This window comes from Hemiscyllium ocellatum, chromosome 28 (assembly GCF_020745735.1).
Source record: "Hemiscyllium ocellatum isolate sHemOce1 chromosome 28, sHemOce1.pat.X.cur, whole genome shotgun sequence".
Classification (NCBI taxonomy): domain Eukaryota; kingdom Metazoa; phylum Chordata; class Chondrichthyes; order Orectolobiformes; family Hemiscylliidae; genus Hemiscyllium; species Hemiscyllium ocellatum.
Genome location: NC_083428.1, coordinates 5844388 through 5868569, shown reverse-complemented (window position 1 = coordinate 5868569; position 24182 = coordinate 5844388). Strand labels below are relative to the sequence as shown.

Here is a 24182-nt window from a genome sequence, read left to right as displayed (position 1 = left end):
CGGCAAGATGGCGGTGTCGTTGGTGTGTGAGGAGACGGGGAGCAGGTGAGGAGGTGGGAAAGGGGGCACTCGGGGATGGTGAAGGGTCGGGGCAGTGTCCCAGACTGGAGAGGGCGGGATGGATGGAGGGAAAGCTATAGTCGAAGGTCCATGTGGTTACCATGGACCAACGTGGTTGCTATGGTGAGGTGTCTCCTCATGCTTTCGGTGCATATGGTTGCCGTAGATGCAAGTTGTTGCTAGGAAACGGGTCTCCTGTTGCTATAGGTGCATGCGGTTGCTATGAGAAGGGAATCTATGGTTGCTATGGGTTCGTGTGGCTGCTATGGGGAGAGGCGTCCTGTTGCTATGGACCTGAGTGGTTGCTATGGGGAGAGGTGTCCTGTTGCTATGGTTCACGTGGTTGCTATGGGGAGAGGTGTCCTGTTGCTATGGTTCATGTGGTTGCTATGGGGAGAGGTGTCCTGTTGCTATGGTTCATATGGTTGCTATGAGGAGAGGTGTCCTGTTGCTATGGTTTATATGGTTGCTATGGGTTTGTGTGGCTGCTGTGGGGAGAAGTGTCCTGTTGCTATGGTTCATATGGTTGCTATGGGGAGAGGTGTCTTGTTGCTATGGACCTGTGTGGTTGCTATGGGGAGAGGTGTCCTGTTGCTATGGACCTATGCAGTTTCTATGAGGAGGGGTCTATGGTTGCTATGGGTTTGTGTGGCTGCTATGGGGAGAGGTGTCCTGTTGCTATGGACCTGTGTGGTTGCTATGGGGAGGCCTCTGCTTTTGCCTAGTCCATGTGACTGCTATGGATAGGGGATCCCTGTGGTTGCTGTGGGTTGGGATCTATAGGGAAGCTGTCATTTGTTGCTATGGAAGACTGGCTGCTGTGGGGAACGATGTGAAGGGTACAACATGGTTACACTTGGAGGGGCTTCATCTGGATGCTGTTCCTTGGGGCAAGTGTGTATGTGGTCACCATTGACGCTGAGGTTAAAAGGCTCCAGGATTAAATGCATAAGAGCGATAGAATTAGAAACAGATATAAACTTTATGACCCTTCATGGATTCCAGAATTAATACGACGCAAAATATAGATACCAACCCATAGCAACCACATCCCAATATAGATCCCTATCCATAGTCATTCAGCCCATTATGTCTGCACCTTTTTTCTAAATGCCGTTCCCTTGCATTCTCCCCATAGCTCTGCACGTTCTTCCTTTTCAAAAATACGGTCTGATTTCCCGTTTGAAGCTTCAATTTGTTTTTGTTATTTTGCAGGCTTTGCAGGCTGGCCAGCACGTACTGCCTATCTCTAGTTGCTCTTTCGAAGGTAGTAGTGAGCTGCCTTCCTGAACAGCTGCAGTCCATGTGTTATAGGTAGACTATTAATGCTGTTAGGGAGGGTGTTCCAGAGTTTTGACACAGAAACAGTGAAGGAATGGCAATATATTTCCACGTTGGGGTGGTGTGTGACTTGAAGGGGAACTTGCAGATTGTGGTGTTCCCATGTGTCTGCTGCCCTTGTCCTTCTAGATGATAGTGGTCATGGCTTGGGAAGGTGCTTTCGAAGGAGACTTGATGAACTTGTGCAATGCATGGTGAAGGGAGTGAATATTTGTGGATATGGTGCCAGTCAAGCTGGCTGCTTTGTCCTGGATGTTGTAAAGCTTCTTGAGTTTTGTTGGATGTGCACCTATCCAGGCAACCTACCTTGACTACACTATCAGGCAGCATATTCCAGGCCCTAACCACTCTCTGTTTGAAAAAAGCTTTTTTGTTTAAATCATATGACTTTTGTTTTTTTGTGTGCCCCTTTATCCTTGATTCTTTCACAAATAGGAACTTTTTGCCCCTATCTACTCTGTCCAGAACCCTCATAACTTTAATTACTTGTATAGATCACTTTTCTGCCTTTTTTTACAAATCTGTTTCATTACTGGTGTAGTGGTTCTGTTCGCCGAGCTGGAAGTTTTTGTTGCAAACGTTTCGTCCCCTGGCTAGGAGACATCATCAGTGCTGTGGAGCCTCCTGCGAAGCGCTTCTTTGATGTTTCTTCCGGCATTTATAGTGGTCTGTCCTTGCCGCTTCCGGGTGTCAGTTTCAGCTGTCCGCTGTAGTGATTGGTATATTGGGTCCAGGTCGATGTGTTTGTTGATGGAGTTTGTGGATGAATGCCATGCCTCTAGGAATTCCCTGGCTGTTCTCTGTCTGGCTTGCCCTATGATAGTAGTGTTTTCCCAGTCGAATTCATGTTGCTTGTTGTCTGCGTGTGTGGCCACTAGGGATAACTGGTTGTGTCGTTTCGTGGCTAGTTGGTGTTCATGTATGCGGATTGTTAGCTGTCTTCCTGTTTGTCCTATATAGTGCTTTGTGCAGTCCTTGCATGGTATTTTATAAACTACATTAGTTTTGCTCATGTTGGGTATTGGCTCCTTTGTTCTAGTCAGTTGTTGTCTGAGCGTGGCTGTTGGTTTGTGTGCCGTTATGAGTCCTAGGGGTCGCAGTAGTCTGGCTGTCAGTTCTGATACGCTCCTGATGTATGGTAGTGTGGCTAGTCCTTTTGGTTGTGGCATGTCCTCGTTCCATGGTCTATCTCTTAAGGCATCTGTTGATAAAGTTGCGCGGGTATCCGTTTTTGGCGAATACCTTGTATAGGTGTTCCTCTTCCTCTTTTCGCAGTTCTGGTGTACTGCGGTGTGTTGTAGCTCTTTTGAATAGTGTCCTGATGCAGCTTCGTTTGTGTGTGTTGGGGTGGTTACTTTCATAGTTTAGGACTTGGTCTGTGTGTGTTGTTTTCCTGTGTACCCTTGTGGTGAATTCTCCGTTCGGTGTTCTCTGTACTATCACGTCTAGGAATGGGAGTTGGCTATCCTTTTCTACTTCTCTCGTGAATCGGATGCCTGTGAGTGTGGCGTTGATGATCTGGTATGTTTTTTCTATTTCCGTGCTTTTGATGATTACGAAAGTGTCATCGACATATCTGACCCAGAGTTTGGGTTGAATTTGTGGTAGGGCTGTTTGTTCTAACCTTTGCATAACTGCCTCTGCTATGAGTCCCGAGATTGGTGATCCCATGGGTGTTCCGTTGATTTGTTCGTATATCTGATTGTTGAATGTAAAGTGTGTAGTGAGGCATAAGTCCAGTAGTTTAAGTATGCCATCTTTGTTGATAGGTTCCGCCTCCTGTTTTCTGTTATGTACATCCAGTAGGTTGGCTATTGTTTCTCTGGCTAGGGTTTTGTCAATCGAAGTGAACAGTGCCGTCACGTCGAATGAGATCATGGTTTCTTCTTTGTCTATGTGTGTATTCCTGATGGCGTCCAAGAATTCCTGTGTTGATTGTATGGAGTGTTTGGATCTGCTGACCAGGTGTTTCAGTTTCTGTTGTAGTTCTTTGGCCAGTTTGTATGCTGGTGTCCCTGGTAGTGATACTATGGGTCTGAGTGGGATGTCTGGTTTGTGTACTTTGGGTAGTCCATAGAATCTGGGGGTGTTGTTGCTTTCAGGTTTCATTCTTCGTAGGTCCGCTTTGGTTATCTGTCCGTTTTTTTGTAGATTCCTTCGAGTGTTATTTATTCTACTGATGAGTTGTGGTGTGGGGTCCGAATCCTTCATTTGGTAGGTGTTGGTGTCTGCTAGTAGGTGTTGTGCTTTTTTGATGTAGTCTGATTTATCTAGGATGACAGTCATTCTGCCTTTATCTGCTGGTAGTATGATTATGTTCTTATCATTTCTTAGTGCTTTCAGTGCTTCCCTCTCCTTGGTGTTGAGGTTATGTGTTTGTCTTTTTCTTATCATCATAGGTACGACCGTTTGTCTCACTGTTTGTTGTGTCTATTCAGACAGTCCATTGTTCCTGAGTGTGCATTCTAGTGCAGCTAGGAAGTCTGCTGTCTTGGCGTCCCTGTGGTTGTAGTTGATTCCCTTGGTCAGTATAGTTCTTTCCATGTCTGTGAGCTGTCTGTGGGAGAGGTTTTTAACCCAGGTGTGTGTTGTAGTGTCCTCTTTTTTGTGTGTTAGTTTGGCCAGTTTTTCTTTTCGTGCCGCTTTTTTGCGATGTGTTGTCCTGTTCTGTCCTATAGTGACAGCCTGTTCTATGGTCCGGGTCCATTCATGATTAGCGGTCTTTGAAATTAACGACTTTTGGCGCGCAATTTCTTGTTTGTATTTGTGCAGTCGGTTGTGAGCGTCTGTGATCATTGCCTGGATCATCCTGAGTCCGTTCTGCTTGGCTGTTTCCCTGGCTTGTGGATTGTTGACTGGTGGTCTGTACCTGACACATTGTGGAAGGATTTGATTCTTTCGGCATTCGTGTAGAAACCGGAGTTGTTCATATGTTGCGCTTAGGCGGTTAGCGCAGGATTCCCATTTCCTGGCTTGTCTCAGCGTCTCTCGCCCGTAAGTGTTCAAAGTGTTCCAGCTCGGCGAACAGAACCACTACAACAAGCACCCGAGCTACAAATCTTCGCACAAACTTTGAACACTTACGGGCGAGAGACGCTGAGACAAGCCAGGAAATGGGAATCCTGCGCTAACCGCCTAAGCGCAACATATGAACAACTCCGGTTTCTACACGAATGCCGAAAGAATCAAATCCTTCCACAATGTGTCAGGTACAGACCACCAGTCAATAATCCACAAGCCAGGGAAACAGCCAAGCAGAACGGACTCAGGATGATCCAGGCAATGATCACAGACGCTCACAACCGACTGCACAAATACAAACAAGAAATTGCGCGCCAAAAGTCGTTAATTTCAAAGACCGCTAATCATGAACGGACCCGGACCATAGAACAGGCTGTCACTATAGGACAGAACAGGACAACACATCGCAAAAAAACGGCACTAAAAGAAAAACTGGCCAAACTAACACACAAAAAAGAGGACACTACAACACACACCTGGGTTAAAAACCTCTCCCACAGACAGCTCACATGACATGGAAAGAACTATACTGACCAAGGGAATCAACTACAACCACAGGGACGCCAAGACAGCAGACTTCCTAGCAGCACTAGAATGCACACTCAGGAACAATGGACTGTCTGAAGAGACACAACAAACAGTGAGACAAATGGTCGTACCTATGATGATAAGAAAAAGACAAACACATAACCTCAACACCAAGGAGAGGGAAGCACTGAAAGCACTAAGAAATGATAAGAACATAATCATACTACCAGCAGATAAAGGCAGAATGACGGTCATCCTAGATAAATCAGACTACATCAAAAAAGCACAACACCTACTAGCAGACACCAACACCTACCAAATGAAGGATTCGGACCCCACACCACAACTCACCAATAGAATAAATAACACTCTAAGGAATCTACAAAAAAACGGACAGATAACCAAAGCGGACCTACGAAGAATGAAACCTGAAAGCAACAACACCCCCAGATTCTATGGACTACCCAAAGTACACAAACCAGACATCCCACTCAGACCCATAGTATCACTACCAGGGACACCAGCATACAAACTGGCCAAAGAACTACAACAGAAACTGAAACACCTGGTCAGCGGATCCAAACACTCCATACAATCAATACAGGAATTCTTGGACGCCATCAGGAATACACACATAGACAAAGAAGAAACCATGATCTCATTCGACGTGACGGCACTGTTCACTTCGATTGACAAAACCCTAGCCAGAGAAACAATAGCCAACCTACTGGACGTACATAACAGAAAACAGGAGGCGGAACCTATCAACAAAGACGGCATACTTAAACTACTGGACTTATGCCTCACTACACACTTTACATTCAACAATCAGATATACGAATAAATCAATGGAACACCCATGGGATCACCAATCTTGGGACTCATAGCAGAGGCAGTTATGCAAAGGTTAGAACAAACAGCCCTACCACAAATTCAACCCAAACTCTGGGTCAGATATGTCGATGACACTTTCGTAATCATCAAAAGCACGGAAATAGAAAAAACACACCGGATCATCAACGCCACACTCACACGAATCCGATTCACGAGAGAAGTAGAAAAGGATAGCCAACTCCCATTCCTAGACGTGATAGTACAGAGAACACCGAACGGAGAATTCACCACAAGGGTACACAGGAAAACAACACACACAGACCAAGTCCTAAACTATGAAAGTAACCACCCCAACACACACAAACGAAGCTGCATCAGGACACTATTCAAAAGAGCTACAACACACTGCAGTACACCAGAACTGCGAAAAGAGGAAGAGGAACACCTATACAAGGTATTCGCCAAAAACGGATACCCGCGCAACTTTATCAACAGATGCCTAAGAGATAGACCATGGAACGAGGACATGCCACAACCAAAAGGACTAGCCACACTACCATACATCAGGAGCGTTTCAGAACTGACAGCCAGACTACTGCGACCCCTAGGACTCATAACGGCACACAAACCAACAGCCACGCTCAGACAACAACTGACTAGAACAAAGGAGCCAATACCCAACATGAGCAAAACTAATGTAGTTTATAAAATACCATGCAAGGACTGCACAAAGCACTATATAGGACAAACAGGAAGACAGCTAACAATCCGCATACATGAACACCAACTAGCCACGAAACGACACAACCAGCTATCCCTAGTAGCCACACACGCAGACAACAAGCAACATGAATTCGACTGGGAAAACACTACTATCATAGGGCAAGCCAGACAGAGAACAGCCAGGGAATTCCTAGAGGCATGGCATTCATCCACAAACTCCATCAACAAACACATCGACCTGGACCCAATATACCAATCACTACAGCGGACAGCTGAAACTGACACCCGGAAGCGGCAAGGACAGACCACTATAAATGCCGGAAGAAACATCAAAGAAGCGCTTCGCAGGAGGCTCCACAGCACTGATGATGTCTCCTAGCCAGGGGACGAAACGTTTGCAACAAAAACTTCCAGCTCAGCGAACAGAACCACTACAACAAGCACCCGAGCTACAAATCTTCGCACAAACTTTGAATCATTACTGATGTCCTCATGCTGGAACAATTGTTATGAATCTTTTCTGCATCGTCTCCAAAGCCTTCACACCCTTCCTAAAGAATGGCATCTTGATCTAGATGCAGTACTCCAGCTGAAACCAAGCTAGTGTCTTGTACACGTTCAACATTACTTCTTTGCTCTTGTATTCTATGCCTCCTAATAAAGCCTCTTTAACCACTCAACCTTTCCTTCCACCTTCAATCAATTGTGCTGGAATCCAGATTCCCTCTGCTCTTGCCCCATTCTTAAAATTTTATCCTTTATTCTCTATCAGAACCTGCCCTGCTATTCAGTTCAATCGTGCCTGATCTTCAGTTTCAACTTTACTCTCTCTTTCCTGCCCCCCGATCATTTGATTGCCTGAGAGACCACAAATCTGCCTATCTGAACCTCAAATATATCCTTTGGAGCATCCAAAGTATAATTCCATAAACAATCTCCATCTTCTCCTGAGCAGAAGTCTGATATAGGTGCCCTTGTTGTCCAGATGTTCCAGGGATGAAGGCCGGGCTATGGATATGGCATCTACTGTGAACCTGTTATGTTGGTAGGGAGATTACAGAGGATCTAGGCAGGCTGGGCGACTGGAGTTGATGTGGGCCATGACTACCCTCTCGAAGCACTTCATGATTATTGAGTGGAGGTGCCAGTGCTGGACTGGGGTGGACAAAGTTAAAAATCACACAACACCAGGTTGTAGTCCAACAGATTTACTTGGAAGGAGTAATTTTTAGTGCACTGCTCCTTCATCAGGTATCTAGTGTTGAGATCAGAGCTACTGACTGATAGTCAGTAAGGCACATTACATTGCAGGTGTTTTCTTTGGTAAAGGGATGACAGTGGTCTTCTTAAAGCAGGTGGGGACTTCAGCTTATAGGAGGGAGAGGTTGAAGATGTCAGTGAATACCTTCCAAATCTAAATGTTTTAATGAGGCCACCTCTTAATTTAAACTCCAGAGAGTACAGGCCCAATGCATAACCATCTCATTCCAGAAACCAGTCTAGTGAATTTTTGCTGCATTGCCTTCAAAAAGTAAGTAAAGGCTTCCTTAAATATGGAAATAAAACTGCACAGTGTGGTGTTACCACAACCCTGTATCGTTGTAGCAAGACTTCTTTATTCTTGTGTTCTAACCCGTTAGAAAAAAGCTCAATTGCTTACTGCTTTCTATATCTGCATGCTAACTATCTGCATTCCTTACATCTTCATAAACATCAACATTTACAAGTTTTGCGTGTTTTACAAAATATTTTGCCTTTCAGTCTTTACTACCAAAGTGAATAACCTTGCACGTCCCCATAATAAATTTCACTTGCCACTTTGTTACCCACTCATCTACTCTCTCTCTCTAACTCTTTCCAGCCTCTTTAGGGCAACCTCGCAGCTTGCAGTCCCATCTCACTTCATGCTGCAAAAGTACGTTATTGCCTGTGGAGTGCTTTGGTGTGTCTTGAGGTCATGAGAGATCTCATATAAATGCAAGCCTTCCTTTATCATTTTTGAACAATTCTGTCAAGCCTGAGGTCTCTTGTTTGTCCACAGAGTGAGTTCGGTCCTTAACCGTGATGTGAAGCAATTTGGAAAAAAGTTCTTATTTGATCGTAATGAGGAAACCTGCTGGAATTCAGATCAGGTAATAATTAACGATGGCTCAGGAAGAAATGGAATCCCATGGGACTGTTCAACATTGCGTTGTCAATTGTTGTGAACTTAGCTAAAACAAAACTTACATTTCTGTGTTCTGTTTAAGAACTTAGGATGTCCTAAACACTTTACAGCCTATTAAGAACCTCTGAGATGCAGTCATTGTTGCAGTGTGGGAAAGATGGCAGCCAGTTTGCACACAGCAAGTTCCCACAAACAAACATTGTGATAATAATCAGATCACAATAGAGTCATACAGCCCAGAAACAGACCCTTTGGTTAATCCAGTCCACACTGACCATAATCCTAAACTAAACAAGTCCCACCTGACAGTGCTTGGCCCATAGCTCTCCAACCTTTCCTATTCTTGTACTTATCCAAATGTCTTTTAAATATTGTAACTGTAACTGCATCCATCACTACCTCTGGCAGTTCATGCCACAAACAAACCACTCTGTGTAAAAAAAAAATGTTTGCCCCTCATGTTCTTTTTAAATTTTTTTCCTCTCACCTTAAAAATTCCATGATCTTGATTGAGGATGAATGTTCATCAGAATACTGGGAGTAATTCTCCTGTTCCTCTCCCATGGGACTTGAGAGGACAAACTGGGCCTTGGTTTAATGTTTCTTTTGAAAGATGGGATGAGAATTATATTCAACCACAATATCTAACCTCATGGCCCAGCTTATCACCCCCACCATTATAATCAAGCTAGGGGTTCAGTCAGGATCATTGGAGAGTAACAGGGTATTCCAGGAGCATGCATCAAAGGTGTCTTTGTGGTGAAGCTATAACACAAGATTCAATGCATGCCAAACAGGGGAAACAACATGCAATAGACAGGGCTCATTGATCCTACACATTCAGACCAAAGCTGTGCACTTATGCCATATCTAATCCTGAATCGTGGTGAACAATTAAACAACTAACAGGAGGAGAAAGCTCCATAAATTTCCCATTCACCTTGATGATAAACCCAGCATAACATTGCAAAATATAAAACATGCATTTGTAATTCTCTTTAGCCAGAAGTGCCAAGTGGATGATTCAGTGTGGAAAATCACCCAGGTATGTCTTATCCATAAAAAAGCAGGGCAAATTCAATCAAGTCAAATGCTTGCCCATCAGTGTTCTCTCAATCATCTGCAAAGTGGTGGAAAGGGTCATCAACAGTGCTTTCAGTAGAACTTAATCAGCAATAATGTCCTCATCGATGCTTAGTTTCAATTCTGCCAGACACACTCAGCTCCTGCATCATCACAGCCTTGGCCCAAACTTGGATTAAAGGTGAATCCCAACGGTGAGGTCGGAATAACTGCTCTTGATGTCAAAACAGCATTTAACTGAGTGCAGCTGAATTGAATCAGTGTAAATCAGGGGGGAAACTCTCCACTGGGTTGAGTCATAACAAGGTAAAAACAATGACTACAGATGCTGGAAACCAGATTCTGGATTAGAGTGGTGCTGGAAAAGCACAGCAGTTCAGGCAGCATCCGAGCAGAGTCATAACCAGCACAAAGGAGGTTGGCAATGGTTATTGAAAGGGTAAAAACAATGACTGCAGATGCTGGAAACCAGATTCTGGATCAGTGGTGCTGGAAGAGCACAGCAGTTCAGGCAGCATCCAACGAGCAGCAAAATCGACGTTTCGGGCAAAAGCCCTTTTATTCCTGATGAAGGGCTTTTGCCCGAAACATCGATTTCGCTGCTTGTTGGCTGCTGCCTGAACTGCTGTGCTCTTCCAGCACCACTGATCCAGAAAATGGTTATTGGAAGCCAATCATCTCAGTTCAAGGACATCGCTGCAGAAGTGCTCCAGTGTACTCTGTCCATCATCTTCAGCTGCTTCATCAGTGCCCTTCCATCCACTATAAGCTCAGAAGTGGCATGTTTGCTGATGATACACAATATTGAGCACTGATTGCAAATCCTGAGATACTGAAGCGGTCTTTCACCATAGACAGCAAAACCTGAACAGCATTCTCGTTTGTACTGAGACGTTGCAAGTAACATTTGCGCCACACACTTGCAGGAATGAATCTAATCATTCTATGGCATTCAGTGGCATTACATCACTGAACCACCCACAATCAACATCCCAGGTGTTGCTATCAAACAGAAACTGAATTGGACTAGCCATATATAAATGCTATACAATGTAAAATATTATATATGCTGTATACAAGAGAAACTCAGAGACTGGAAGTTACAAGGTAAGTAACTTGCTTCCTGAGTCTCCAAAATCTCTCAGCCATCTACAAAGCACAGGTCAGGAGTGTGGATACTCTCCTCTTTCCTGGATGAAAGCAGCTCCAACAATTTCTCCACAATCTGCGCACGGTGACAGCAGTGTGTTCCATGTACCAGATGCTACCGTTCCATGTACCGTTCTAAACTCATAACATATGCCATCTGGAACAAAAAGGGCAGCAGACGCAAAGTAACTTCATTATCTCCAAGTTCTCCTTCAAGACAAACGCCAGCCTGACTTGAGACTGTATTGCTGTTCCTTCCCAATCACGTATCAATGCTGGAGCTCCCAGGCTGACAAGCTTACTGCACCAAGTGGACTGGAAGAACCAAGAAGGTGGCTCACCATCTTCTTGAGGGCAATTAGAGATAGGCATTAGATGTTGACAGAGTCAATGACAACTGCATGCAGCACTCCCGCTTCACACGTTGAGCATAGTGCTGTTGGGAGAACCAAAGTGACTTTCTGATGCTGTGTCTTATCATAGCTCCTTAGATGAGAATTAGGGAAGAGTTGACAAAGGTGTTCAAAATTACAAAGAATATTGTAAGAATGAATAAAGGAAAGCAGTTTTCAGTGTTAGGAGTTCCAGTATACAAAGTGTGCACGCATATTTGAGGTAATTGGCAAAATAACCTGAGCAGAGGTAATGAGAATTTAATTTCTTACACGAGTTCTTGTAGTTTGGAATGTATTGTCAGAAAAAATGGTAAAGGCTGCTTCAATGGTGAAATGTGGAAAGAAATTGGACATGTGTTATTGAAAAAGATAGAACAATTTAATGTCCATAGGGAAAGGGTAGATCAGTAAGTCTAACTTTTTGGTAATTCTTTCAAAGTACGGCTGGTACTTTTTTTGCTGGAGTGTAGGAGGTTGAGGGGCGACCTTATTAACATTTATAAAGTCATGAGGAGTATGGATAAGGTGAATGACAAGGGTCTTTTTCCTAGGCTGGGAGAGTTTAATCGTAGGGAGGCATATTTTTATGGTGAGAGGAGAAAGGTTGAAAAAGGACATGATGTGGAATGTGTGGAATGAACTGCCAGAGAGAGTGGTGGGTACAGGTTCAGTTGTAACATTTAGAAGACATTTGAATACGTTCATGAGAAGGAAAGGTTTGGAGGGATATAGGCTGTGCACAGACAGATAGGAATAGTCTAGTTTGGGAACATGGTCAGTATGGACTTGTAGGCTGAAGGGTCTATTTTGATGCTGTATTACTCTATAATTAATTATCAGCAAAGCCATGATCAGCCAAACTACTACCTTCTCTATGATTTATTCTGAAGCTGATCAGCGCACTTTGCAGTTTCCGTAGCAGCCACTGAGAGGCACAAGAGAGCAGCCAAGCTTCCACCCACTTCAAGTCTCAACTGAAAAGCAAATTATATCATGAGTAGTTAGACTGTAACTAAAATAACAAAAGCCCAGACAGGCTGTAAAGATAATGTTTTTAGCTGGGCCAATTTTCCTCAAATTGAAAAATAAATAGCAAGACAGGGACAGTATTTTTTTATCAGGTCTCTGAACTAAGTTGTTATGCTTTATTAAAGTTCCATACAACTGTCCAAACAGTGGCTAATATTTGGCACCCACACATACCAGTTGTTTCTTGTTGCTTTGTTGTTTTTTGAATTTAATTAACCCTGAGGCATTTTGAAAGAGCAGTCTGTTCACCCACTAAATGTCAAATCCTAACTCAATACCCAAGATTTGTTGGTGTGAGTAACTTGATATGTTTGATAATTAATCGGGTTTATTGATGTGCAGCCCAAGGCATGGCACACATCTGAGCAACTTAGGAAGACACAATTCTGAACAATCCTCCAGCAAGACTTGGCATATGGAGCTTAACTCAATAAACCTGAGGACCACACATTCATCCTTTTATTAAACATCTTCCTTTTATTTTAAATTAGTTCATTCAGGGAATATTGGCTGCTGCAGCCAGAGTCATTTGTTTCCCAACCTTGTCACCCTGGGTTAGGTACTGGTGAGCCACTGCAGTCTGAGAGGTGAAGAAGCTTCCTCAGATTGTTGTTGGTAAGGAATTCCCAGCGATAGTGAAGGAATGCCAGTCCACAACGGGCCTTGACTCTGTGCTCTTCCAGCACCACTAATCCAGAATCTGGTTTCCAGCATCTGCAGTCATTGTTTTTACCTCCAGACTACACCAGGCTTCACCTTGAGGTTGGGAGACTGCTCTGAAATCATCTCGAGGCTGGAGTTAATGCTGAGGCCACGCCAGGCAGAAGGATAACCACGGGCCGGTGGAGACCACCACGCTGGGCCGAGAGACCGTCTGGCTGGGAAGACACCAGGCCAGGAGACCACTTCAGGCCGGCAAAAGACAGCCATGTTTGGCTGGAAGAGCAGTGTGACAGAGTCCAAGTCTGCACTGAGGCCAGGAGTTCAGGACATCACCGAGAAGGAGAAACAGAGAGAAAAAGAAACACAAAAGAGAAACAAAAAGAAAAAGAAACTGATGGAACGGACAAGCTCCGGCCAAATATTAGCCACCATTTGGACAGGTATATGGAACTTTAATAAAGCATAACGACTTGGTTCAGAGACCTGATTATTCTGGCGTCATCTTGGAGTATCATTTGTAAGAGTCATTCCATGTAGTGTCAGCCATTGCCTCGCTAGCTGTTCTCAGGAGTTTGCAGAGCCAGGTATCACTCCAGAGGCTTGTGCACAATATCTAGTTTGACATTCAAGAGCAATACTGAGGGTGTGCTGCACTGTTAGAGGTGCCATCCTTTGGAAGAGATGTTAATCTGAGATCCTGTAAAAGGTCATACAGCAATTTTGCAAGAATATCTTCTATATAACATCAGTCACTGAACCAATATAATCAAAATCAAATTATCTTCAGCCTATAAACATACAACTTAAGAGCAAGAGTAAACCACTCAGCCCCTTAAGCCTGTCCTAACATTCAATAAAATCATTCCTGATGAAGGGCTTTTGCCCGAAATGTCGATTTTCCTGCTCCTCGGACACTGCCTGACCTACTGTGCATTTCCAGCAACACTCTAACTTGATTCAATAAAATCATGGCTAATCTGATTGCTGTACATTCCACCGATCCCTTGATAACCTTTAACCCCATTGCTTATATCAAGAATGTTTCTATGTCTGCCTTAAAATTTTCAAACAACATCCTCCTAACATTTTTGAGAAAGAGTGTTCCCAAACATCTCAGCCCATTGTGAGGAAAAATGCATCATCTTTCTCTGATTGTTGCTTGTTGTTTGTGGTGACCATAAGACATAGGAGTGGAAGTAAGGCCATTCGGCCCATTGAGGCCACTCCGCCATTCAATCATGGCTGATGGGCATTTCAACTCCACTTACCCGCATTCTCCTCGTAGCCCTTAATTCCTTGTGATATCATAGAATTTATCAATCTCTGCCTTGAAGACATTTAGCGTCCTGGCCTCCACCGCACTCTGCGGCAATGAATTCCACAGGCCCACCCCTCTCTGACTGAAGAAATGTCTCCGCATTTCTGTTCTGAATTTACCCCCTCTAATTCTAAGGCTGTGTCCACGGGTCCTAGTCTCCTCACCTAACGGAAACAATTTCCTAGCATCCACCCTTTCCAAGCCATGTGTTATCTTATAAGTTTCTATTAGATCTCCCCTTAATCTTCTAAACTCCAATGAATACAATCCCAGGATCCTCAGCCGTTCCTCATATGTTAGACCTGCCATTCCAGGGATCATCTGTGTGAATCTCTGCTGGACACGCTCCAGTGCCAGTATGTCCCTCCTGAGGTGTGGGGACCAAAACTGGACACAGTACTCCAAATGGGGCCTAACCAGAGCTTTATTAAAGTCTCAGTAGCACAACGGTGCTTTATATTCCAACCCTCTTGAGATAAATGACAACATTGCATTCGCTTTCTTAATCACGGACTCAACCTGCATGTTTACCTTTAGAGAATCCTCGACTAGCACTCCCACATCCCTTTGTACTTTGGCTTTACGAATTTTCTCACCGTTTCGAAAGTAGTCCATGCTTGTATTCTTTTTTCCCAAGTACAAGACCTTGCATTTGCTCACATTGAATTCCATCAGCCATTTCCTGGACCACTCTCCCAAACTGTCTAGATCCTTCTGCAGCCTCCCCACTTCCTCAGTACTACCTACCTGTCCACCTAACTTCGTATCATCGGCAAACTTCGCTAGAATGCCCCCAGTCCCCTCATCCAGATCATTAATATATAATGCGAACAGCTGCAGCCCCAACACTGAACCCTGCGGGACACCGCTTGTCACCAGCTGCCATTCCGAAAAAGAACCTTTTATCCCAACTCTCTGCCTTCTGTCAGACAGCCAATCCTCAATCCATACCAGTAGCTCACCTCGAACACCATGGACCCTCACCTTGCTCAGCAGCCTTCCATGTGGCACCTTATCGAAGGCCTTTTGGGTTTCCCTGGTCTAACCTTCTTGTCACCTCTTCAAAGAATTCCAACAGTTTGTCAGGCACGACCTCCCCTTACTAAATCCATGTTGACTTGTTCTAATCCGACCCTGCTCTTCCAAGAATTTAGAAACCTCATCCTTAATGATGGATTCTAGAATTTTACCAGCAGCCGAGGTTAGGCTAATTGGCCTATAATTTTCCATTTTTTGACTTGATCCTTTCTTGAACAAGGGGATTACAACAGCGATCTTCCAATCATCCGGGACTTTCCCTGACTCCAGTGACTTGAAAGATCTCACCTAACGCCTCTGCTATTTCCTCAGCCACCTCCCTCAGAACTCTAGGATGTAGCCCATCAGGGCCAGGAGATTTATCAATTTTAAGACCTTTTAGCTTTTCTAGCACTTTCTCTTTTGTAATGGCAACCATACTCAACTCAGCCCCCTGACTCCCTTTAATTGTTGGGATATTACTCATGTCTTCTACTGTGAAGACTGACAAAATACTTATTAAGTTCTCCAGCTATTTCCTTATCTCCCTTCACTCGGCTTCCTGCATCAGTTTGAAGTGGCCCAATGTCTACTTTTGCCTGTCGTTTGCTTCTTATGTGACGTGTCTCACCCAAATTGCCTGTGAACATCTCTTAGATTACAGCACTGTGAAATTATTTAATTATTTGTGAATTACTTTGGGACGTCCCAAAAAGACGAAAGGTACAATCGAAATGTAAATCTTTCTTTAACTGATACATTTCCAGTTTGTTCTCTACCAGCTCTGCACTGTTAACATACATTGCTCTTTCAGACTCAAACTGACCCAGTGTATATTTGTGGTTAATTTCAGTAATCCTTTCTGTGTTTTATCTCCCCATGTCTCAGGGCCCCTCCCAGTGGGTGTTGCTCGAGTTCCCTCAGACTGTAAAGGTGACTGAATTACAGCTGCAGTTCCAAGGTGGATTCACAGGCAGGTCATGCAGACTCGAAGGTAAATTCAGGCTTACTCATAAATAGGCACATCCCAGTCTCTCACAAATTTGAGTATCCCACAAGGCCTGTTTTCTGTCATTGTTTCATAACCTCACATCACGGTATGGGGCCCTGGATAGGGACTGTCAGCAATCGCACCAGTTTACCCTTTCCTTTGATCCACCTGCATTTCTAACCCTGAGTTGCTGAAACCCAGTAGAATCCTCTGTCAGCATCCTGCCTTAGATCTGATATCTCAACACATTAAACCTTGAATTATCTTGGGTCTTGTTCTTCTGAAAAATCAGGAGTGAAATCAAAGGGTTCAGGTTATGATCTGGAATCTGTCTGAAAGGACGATGGGAGCAAATTTAGCAATAACTTCTCAGAAAATGGATTGGAGAAGCCAAAATTTACAGAATATTGGGGAAAGAACAGTGTGATAGATTTTTCAAAGAGCTGGCAGAGATATTACAAATAAATAGCCTCCTGTGTTGTGTCATTCTGTAGATGGGCTCAGCTAGGTGTTTAGAATTTTCTGAGAGAATTTGTCAAAGAAACATAGAGGTCCCTTTGCTAGTTTATACCATATCTGGAACTTGCTGCCCAGGAAGTGCAGTATATGTTGTCTACGTGGATCTTAGTAAGGCATTTGACAGACTAGTCTAAAATGTAAATACCCATGGGATACAGGGTAATGTAGCATATTGGATCCCAAGTTGGCTTAGAAACAGGAAACATAGGGTGATGGTCAATGTCTGCCCTTGCAAATGGAAAGCTGCTTCAAACAGGACTTGGTGTTCCGACCCTGCTGTTTGTTTTATACATTAACAATTTGGACTTGAACTTGGGGGCCACAATTGGGAAATTTACAGACAACACAAAAATTGGCCATGTAGTGTAGAGGATAGCTATAAGCTCCAAAATGATACAGATGTGTTGGTGGGGTGGGCAGGAAAGTGACAGCTGGAGTTCAACTCTGATAAGTGTCGTTTAGTGCTTTTAGAGAGGTCAAACAGTAAAAGGGAATACAGAATAAAAAGAAATACACTGAGAGGGCTGGATGAAGTGAGAAATTGTAGTGTGCAAGTGCACAGGTTCAGAAAGATAGCAGTACAGGTAAACAAGGTTGTAAAAGAGGCATTTGGAATGCTCTCCTTCATTGACAGAGGTATAGAATACAAAAGTAGGGATCTAATGATGAAACTATACAAGACACTGAGAGACTACTGGAGTATTGTGTCCAATTCTGGTCACCACATTACAAGAAGAATGTAATGGCTGTGGAGACAATACAGAGAAGATTTAGGTTAGATTAGATTAGATTAGATTCCCTAACGTGTGGAAACAGGCCCTTCAGCCCATCAAGTCCACACCGACCCTCCGAAGAGCAACTCACCCAGCCCCATTCCCCTACATTAACCCCTGACTAATGCATCTAACACTACGGGCAATTTAGCATGGCCAATTCACCTAACCTGCACATCTTTGACTGTGGGAGGAAACCGAAGCACCTGGAGGAAACCCACGCAGATATGGGGAGAATATGCAAACTCCACACAGACAGTTTACTGGAATGTTGCCAGGGCTAGAGAATTGTAGCTATGAGGAGAGGTTGGAAATGTTGGGATTGTTTTCCTTGAAACAGGGCATGTGAGGAAATCAGTTTTTTGCAGTCGGTGGTGGGTGTCTGAATTTCGCTGTCTGAGTTGGTAGTGCAGACAGAAACCCTAAACTCATTTTTAAAATAAAATGTACCAGGATCTGCACCTGAAGTGCTGTAAGCTGCAGTGCTGTGTGCCATGTGCAGGAAGATGGGATCAGAAAGAGCATCTGGGTATCTTTAGGTTAGTATGGATAGGATGGGCTGAATGGCCCTCTTCTGTGCTGTATCATTTCTATGATTCTATGAGAGTGGTGCAAATGGAAGCAATCAAATTTCAAAGGTAAATAACATAGGAACTTGAAGGAAACAAATCTGCTGACCTATAGAGACCATGTAGTGATGATGGAACTGATTGGATTGTTCTCTAGGCAGTATGGTCTCAATGGGCAAAATGGCTTCATTCTAAGGATCAATTACGTCACAGCTTTGCAAGTTCAAAAAGAATATTGAAGGGGAAATTGGCTGTCATATTTTGTACACCTAATGCCTTTAATCAAGAAAAATGTCCCAGCCCATAGGATTCTACACAGCCACCTGAGAATACAGATGTAGCTCTTGTTTTAGTAAATTTTTCATGTATTATTGCTCACTGAATATACCCTCTGCACCATCAGAAGGCACCAGATGGGAATTTGTGTTGCAGACGTTTCGTCCCCTGTCTAGGTGACATCCTCAGTGCTTGGAAGCCTCCTGTGAAGCGCTTCTGTGATCTTTCCTCCGGCATTTGTAATGGTTTGAATCTGCCGCTTCCGGTTGTCAGTTCCAGCTGTCCGTTGCAGTGGTCGGTATATTGGGTCCAGGTCGATGTGCTTATTGATTGAATCTGTGGATGAGTGCCATGCCTCTAGGAATTCCCCGGCTGTTCTCTGTTTGGCTTGTCCTATAATAGTAGTGTTATCCCAGTCGAATTCATGTTGCTTGTCAATTGCCTGTGTGGCTACTAAGGATAGCTGGTTGTGTCATTTTGTGGCTAGTTGGTGTTCATGGACGCAGATCGTTAGTTGTCTTCCTGTTTGTCCTATGTAGTGTTTTGTGCAGTCCTTGCATGGGATTTTGTACGCTACATTGGTTTTGCTCATGCTGGGTATCGGGTCCTTCGTTCTGGTGAGTTGCTGTCAGAGAGTGGCTGTTGGTTTGTGTGCTGTTATGAGTCCTAGTGGTCGCAGTAGTCTGCTGTCAGTTCGGAAATGTTCTTGATGTATGGTAGTGTGGCTAGTCCTTTAGGTTGTGGCATGTCCTTGTTCGAGTAAAAAATGAGGTCTGCAGATGCTGGAGATCACAGCTGCAAATGTGTTGCTGGTCAAAGCACAGCAGGTTAGGCAGCATCTCAGGAATAGAGAATTCGACGTTTCGAGCATAAGCCCTTCATCAGGAATAAGAGAGAGAGCCAAGCAGGCTGAGATAAAAGGTAGGGAGGAGGGACTAGGGGGAGGGGCGATGGAGGTGGGATAGGTGGAAGGAGGTCAAGGTGAGGGTGATAGGCCGGAGTGGGGTGGGGGCGGAGAGGTCAGGAAGAGGATTGCAGGTTAGGCGGGCGGTGCTGAGTTGAGGGAACCGACTGAGACAAGGTGGGGGGAGGGGAAATGAGGAAGCTGGAGAAATCTGAATTCATACCTTGTGGTTGGAGGGTTCCCAGGCGGAAGATGAGGCGCTCCTCCTCCAGCCGTCGTGTAGTTGTGTTCTGCCGGTGGAGGAGTCCAAGGACCTGCATGTCCTCGGTGGAGTGGGAGGGGGAGTTAAAGTGTTGAGCCACGGGGTGATTGGGTTGGTTGGTTCGGGCGGCCCAGAGGTGTTCTCTGAAGCGTTCCGCAAGTAAGCGGCCTGTCTCACCAATATAGAGGAGGCCACATCGGGTGCAGCGGATGCAATAGATGATGTGTGTGGAGGTACAGGTGAACTTGTGGCGGATATGGAAGGATCCCTTGGGGCCTTGGAGGGAAGTGAGTGTGGAGGTGTGCTTCAGAGAACACCTCTGGGCCGCCCGAACCAACCAACCCAATCACCCCGTGGCTCAACACTTTAACTCCCCCTCCCACTCCACCGAGGACATGCAGGTCCTTGGACTCCTCCACCGGCAGAACACAACTACACGACGGCTGGAGAAGGAGCGCCTCATCTTCCGCCTGGGAACCCTCCAACCACAAGGTATGAATTCAGATTTCTCCAGCTTCCTCATTTCCCCTCCCCCCACCTTGTCTCAGTCGGTTCCCTCAACTCAGCACCGCCCTCCTAACCTGCAATCCTCTTCCTGACCTCTCCGCCCCCACCCCACTCCGGCCTATCACCCTCACCTTGACCTCCTTCCACCTATCCCACCTCCATCGCCCCTCCCCCTAGTCCCTCCTCCCTACCTTTTATCTCAGCCTGCTTGGCTCTCTCTCTTATTCCTGATGAAGGGCTTATGCTCGAAACGTCGAATTCTCTATTCCTGAGATGCTGCCTAACCTGCTGTGCTTTGACCAGCAAACATTTGCAGCATGTCCTTGTTCCGTTGTCTTTCCCTAAGGCATCTGTTGATGAAATTGCGTGGGTATCCGTTTTTGGCGAATACATTGTAGAGGTGTTCTCCTTCCTCTTTTTGCAGTTCTGGTGTACTGCAGTGTGTTGTGGCCCTTTTTAACAGTGTCTTGATGCAACTTCTTTTGTGTGTGTTGGGGTGGTTGCTTTTGTAGTTCAGGACTTGGTCTGTGTGTGTGGCTTTCCTGTATACCTTTGTGGTGAATTCTCCGTTCTCTGTACCATCACATCTAGGAATGGGAGTTGGTTGTCCTTTTCTTCCTCTCGAGTGAATAATAGTCTAGTGACAACCGGAAGCGGCAGATTCAAACCATTACAAATGCCAGAGGAAAGATCACAGAAGCGCTTCACAAGAGGCTCCCAAGCACTGAAGATGTCACCTAGACAGGGGACGAAACGTCTGCAACATAAATTCCCAGCTCGGCGAACAGAACCACAACAACGAGCACCCGAGCTACAAATCTTCTCCCAAACTTTGAGGCACCATATTTTGAAGAGAGATCTTAGTGAAACGACCCCATGAAGGCTGGTATCCAGTCACCAACTCCCCCTTTATCTACACTTCCATATAACCTGACACTGACCCAGCTAGCTGAGAGGCGGGTCCTGGAGTGAGCAGAACCCTCACACTCCTGTTTACATATTGGCAGCCAGTGCTCTCTGGGGCTGTTGACCTGGTCCAATCAGGGAACTCATGTTCTAGGAGGTCCACCTGGCTGACCTCATTACAATCACCGCAGTTCAATTGGAGTCTGTTGCTCTCATTTGTTTTGTACAAAGTAGAAACAACCATATATTGAAATTGGATATGCAGATTGTAGGTAGGTTCCCCCATCCTGTTAGGGCAGCACAGTGGCTCAGTGGCCAGCACTGCTGCCTCACAGCTCCAGGGTCTCAGGTTCGATTCCAGCCTTAGGCAACTGTCTGTGTGGAGTGTCTGCGTGAGTTTCCTCCAAGTACTCTAGTTTCCTCCCACCTTCCAAAGGTGTGCAGGTCAGGTGAATTGGCCATGCTAAATTGTCCATAGTTGTTAGGTGCATTCGTCAGATGGGGGTGGGTTACTCTTCGGAGGGTCGGTGTGGACTTGTTGGGCCAAAGGGCCTGTTTCCACACTGTAAGGAGTCTAATCTAATCTCAAAAGTGGGTACTGCAGTTTACTGGAGATTAGAGATTAGAGGCAAGATTAGAGTGGTGCTGGAAAAGCACAGCAGGTCAGGCAACATCCGAGGAGCAGGAATATTGACATTTCGGGCAAAAACCTCGGGAGCCACTCCCTTCCCATTTATCTCTCCATCCCCAAGGCTCCCAGCCTCATTCCTGATGAAGGGCTTTTGCCCGAAATGTTGATTTTCCTGCTCCTCGGATGCTGCCTGACCTACTGTGCTTTTCCAGCATCACTCTAATCCCGTCTCCCATCCTGTTACTGGAATGCAGGAACATCCCAGTGTTTTAACACTGAGTTATGTATCACAAAGCTTTAGACACTGCATATAGTACTAAAATTCTCAACACCTTTAATAACTAGAGTGAAAAGAATCCACAGAGCAAGTTGTTGAAAATGTCACAGTGCTAAAAGCACTTACCTGACACTTTTCATAAACACCAAATGTCTCAAAGTATTTAAAAGCCATTGAAATGCTTCTTGAAGTTTAGTTATTTGTAATGTAGGAAATGCAGCAACCAATTTTCACAAAGCAAACTCTGACAAACAGCAATGTGATAATGGCCAGACATTTGTTTTAATATTGATTGAGAGATAAATATTGGCCAGGACACTAATAGGTTCCTTGCTTATTTTCAGAATAGTGCCACAGAATCATTTACTGCCAACTGAGCAGGCAGATATAGGAGCTCCATTTAATGTCTCATTTGAAAGACATCAGCTCCCACAGTGCAGTGATCAAGACTGCTCCAGAGTCTCAACCTTGAAATTTGTTTATGCTGCAAAACTGAATAACCTTGCGGTTTTCCATAGTTTTGCTTATATTGCAACCAACTCCATGACTAAACTTATTTAACTTCTGTTTCTTAGGTGGAAGAAAGGGATCCAATTTGGTGAAAATAGCTGACTTCTACCCCGAAGACACAAACTGCTTACAGATATCCTTCAGAGACTTTGAGGCAGTATTAGTTTCTTTAGCAACACTGTTGTGTTAGATCTGTTTGTGTTTAGATATGTGAGGGCAAGGACTATCACAGGAAGAATGAACTCCATTGGGTCACTAGGTGAATTTCCCTGTGAGTATGAATAAAAACTTAAGAAATGGGAGGCTTTACAGTTCTTCAAGCCTGCTGCAGTACTCAGTAAGACTATGACTGACCATCTACCTCAAATCCACCTTCCCAGACACTCCCCAACTCCCTTGACGTCCTTAGAATCCAGAAATCAACCAATCCAAGGCTTGAGTGCACCTGCCCCTGGGCATCCACAGCTCTCTTGGATAAAGAATTTTAAAGATCCCCAAGCCTTCCAGTTAAGAGATTTCTTTTCATCCCAGTCTAAAGGTCGGCCCTATGGGTGATTTTAAAACACTGGAGAGTGCTTTCCTCCACTCATCCATCAGCTGAGCCCCAGGGTTGCTTTTTAATGAATGAATGTTTACTTTTGTGAACACAGGAAGGCTGTTCTCTAAATTATTCTACATCAAATACATTATTTTTCTTCCTTATCTGTGACTCACAGATTCTCCATCCATGAGGAATCCGTTGCTGATAAATTAAAAATCATTTTTGAGGAAAGCACAGATTTCTTCGGAAGAATTGTTATCTATCATCTTGATGTTCTCGGTGAAAAATTATTGTAATGTATCTGATTATACTCACTGCCTGGAGAACCAGAAACCAGCTGGAACTGGGAATTCCCAAACACCCTGTCAGTGCCTCATGATATATAAACTCTAACATAATGCATTCGCTGGTTTCAGCTAATTCAGCCTGAAACTTGCCTTGGATCAGTGAGAAGGAGCTGAAGAACTTTATATTAGACAATTACAGGAAACATGTCTCGATCACTGGTATTTAAAATATAAATTAGGACACCTGACTTTTCATTTGCTTTTGGTATTCAATGATCAGTATACTGTCAGCAAATATCCTGAGCAGCAATGTTCCCCAAACATCAGAGAGCTTAAGGAAATCCTGAGGCTCATTTTGTTTTTGGATGTGGACCATTGGTCAAGAGGCTGTAGAACTCCCATACCAACAAGCTCCTTATTGTTTCTTCACATTGCAAAGAGAGGCAGTTGGTTATCTTGTATATCTTTGTAGGCAAAGTCCACTTTTAGTTGCTCCTCTTGGACTGAAGAATTCATTCGTTTTTAACCTTTCCTCATAGCTTAGTTCTCTGACAGCAGGTATTAAACATGTGGCTATTTGCATTATGACTACTTAGCTCACAGTGAATTCTATGAGTAAATTTAAGACAATTTATATTTATAGTGATATATCTCGGTTAGGGGCTAATTGCTGCTAGATACATTCAGAGATCATCTGGAGACTAATTTCTTCTAGGCCTCTCCAGGAGTCAGTGAGAAGCTTTAATGTTCTGAAGCATGTCCAGGAATCATCATTGTCCAGGAGCTCTCTGCCCAATTGAAAGACCCATCAGACTACTGTGGAGTTCTTGGAAGTACACTGCACAGTCATGACTACTGATGTGTTTTCATCAGTTCTGATTTCTCAATGTTGTCACATCTG

The 24182-nt window shown here is 44.4% G+C and overlaps 1 protein-coding gene across 1 annotated transcript; it reads left to right on the top strand.

The window, feature by feature from the left end:
• On the top strand, positions 1–23842 carry nr2c2ap (nuclear receptor 2C2-associated protein). Its single transcript, XM_060846420.1, has 5 exons — positions 1–45; positions 8549–8639; positions 16217–16322; positions 22519–22587; positions 23169–23842. Exons 1-5 carry the CDS (start codon positions 8–10, stop codon positions 23288–23290), a joined length of 426 nt encoding a protein of 141 aa, XP_060702403.1. The 5' UTR covers positions 1–7; the 3' UTR covers positions 23291–23842.
• Positions 23843–24182: the final 340 nt, after the last annotated feature.

What these genes read in the sequence shown, in the direction of transcription:
- nr2c2ap (XM_060846420.1), top strand. Translation starts at nt 8, where the DNA reads ATGGCGGTGTCGTTGGTGTGTGAGGAGACGGGGAGCAG. An exon ending in CAGGTCATGCAGACTCGAAG is followed by an intron (nt 16,323 to 22,518) that starts GTAAATTCAGGC and finishes TCTGTTTCTTAG; the next exon opens with GTGGAAGAAAGGGATCCAAT. An exon ending in AGACACAAACTGCTTACAGA is followed by an intron (nt 22,588 to 23,168) that starts TATCCTTCAGAG and finishes CTGTGACTCACA; the next exon opens with GATTCTCCATCCATGAGGAA.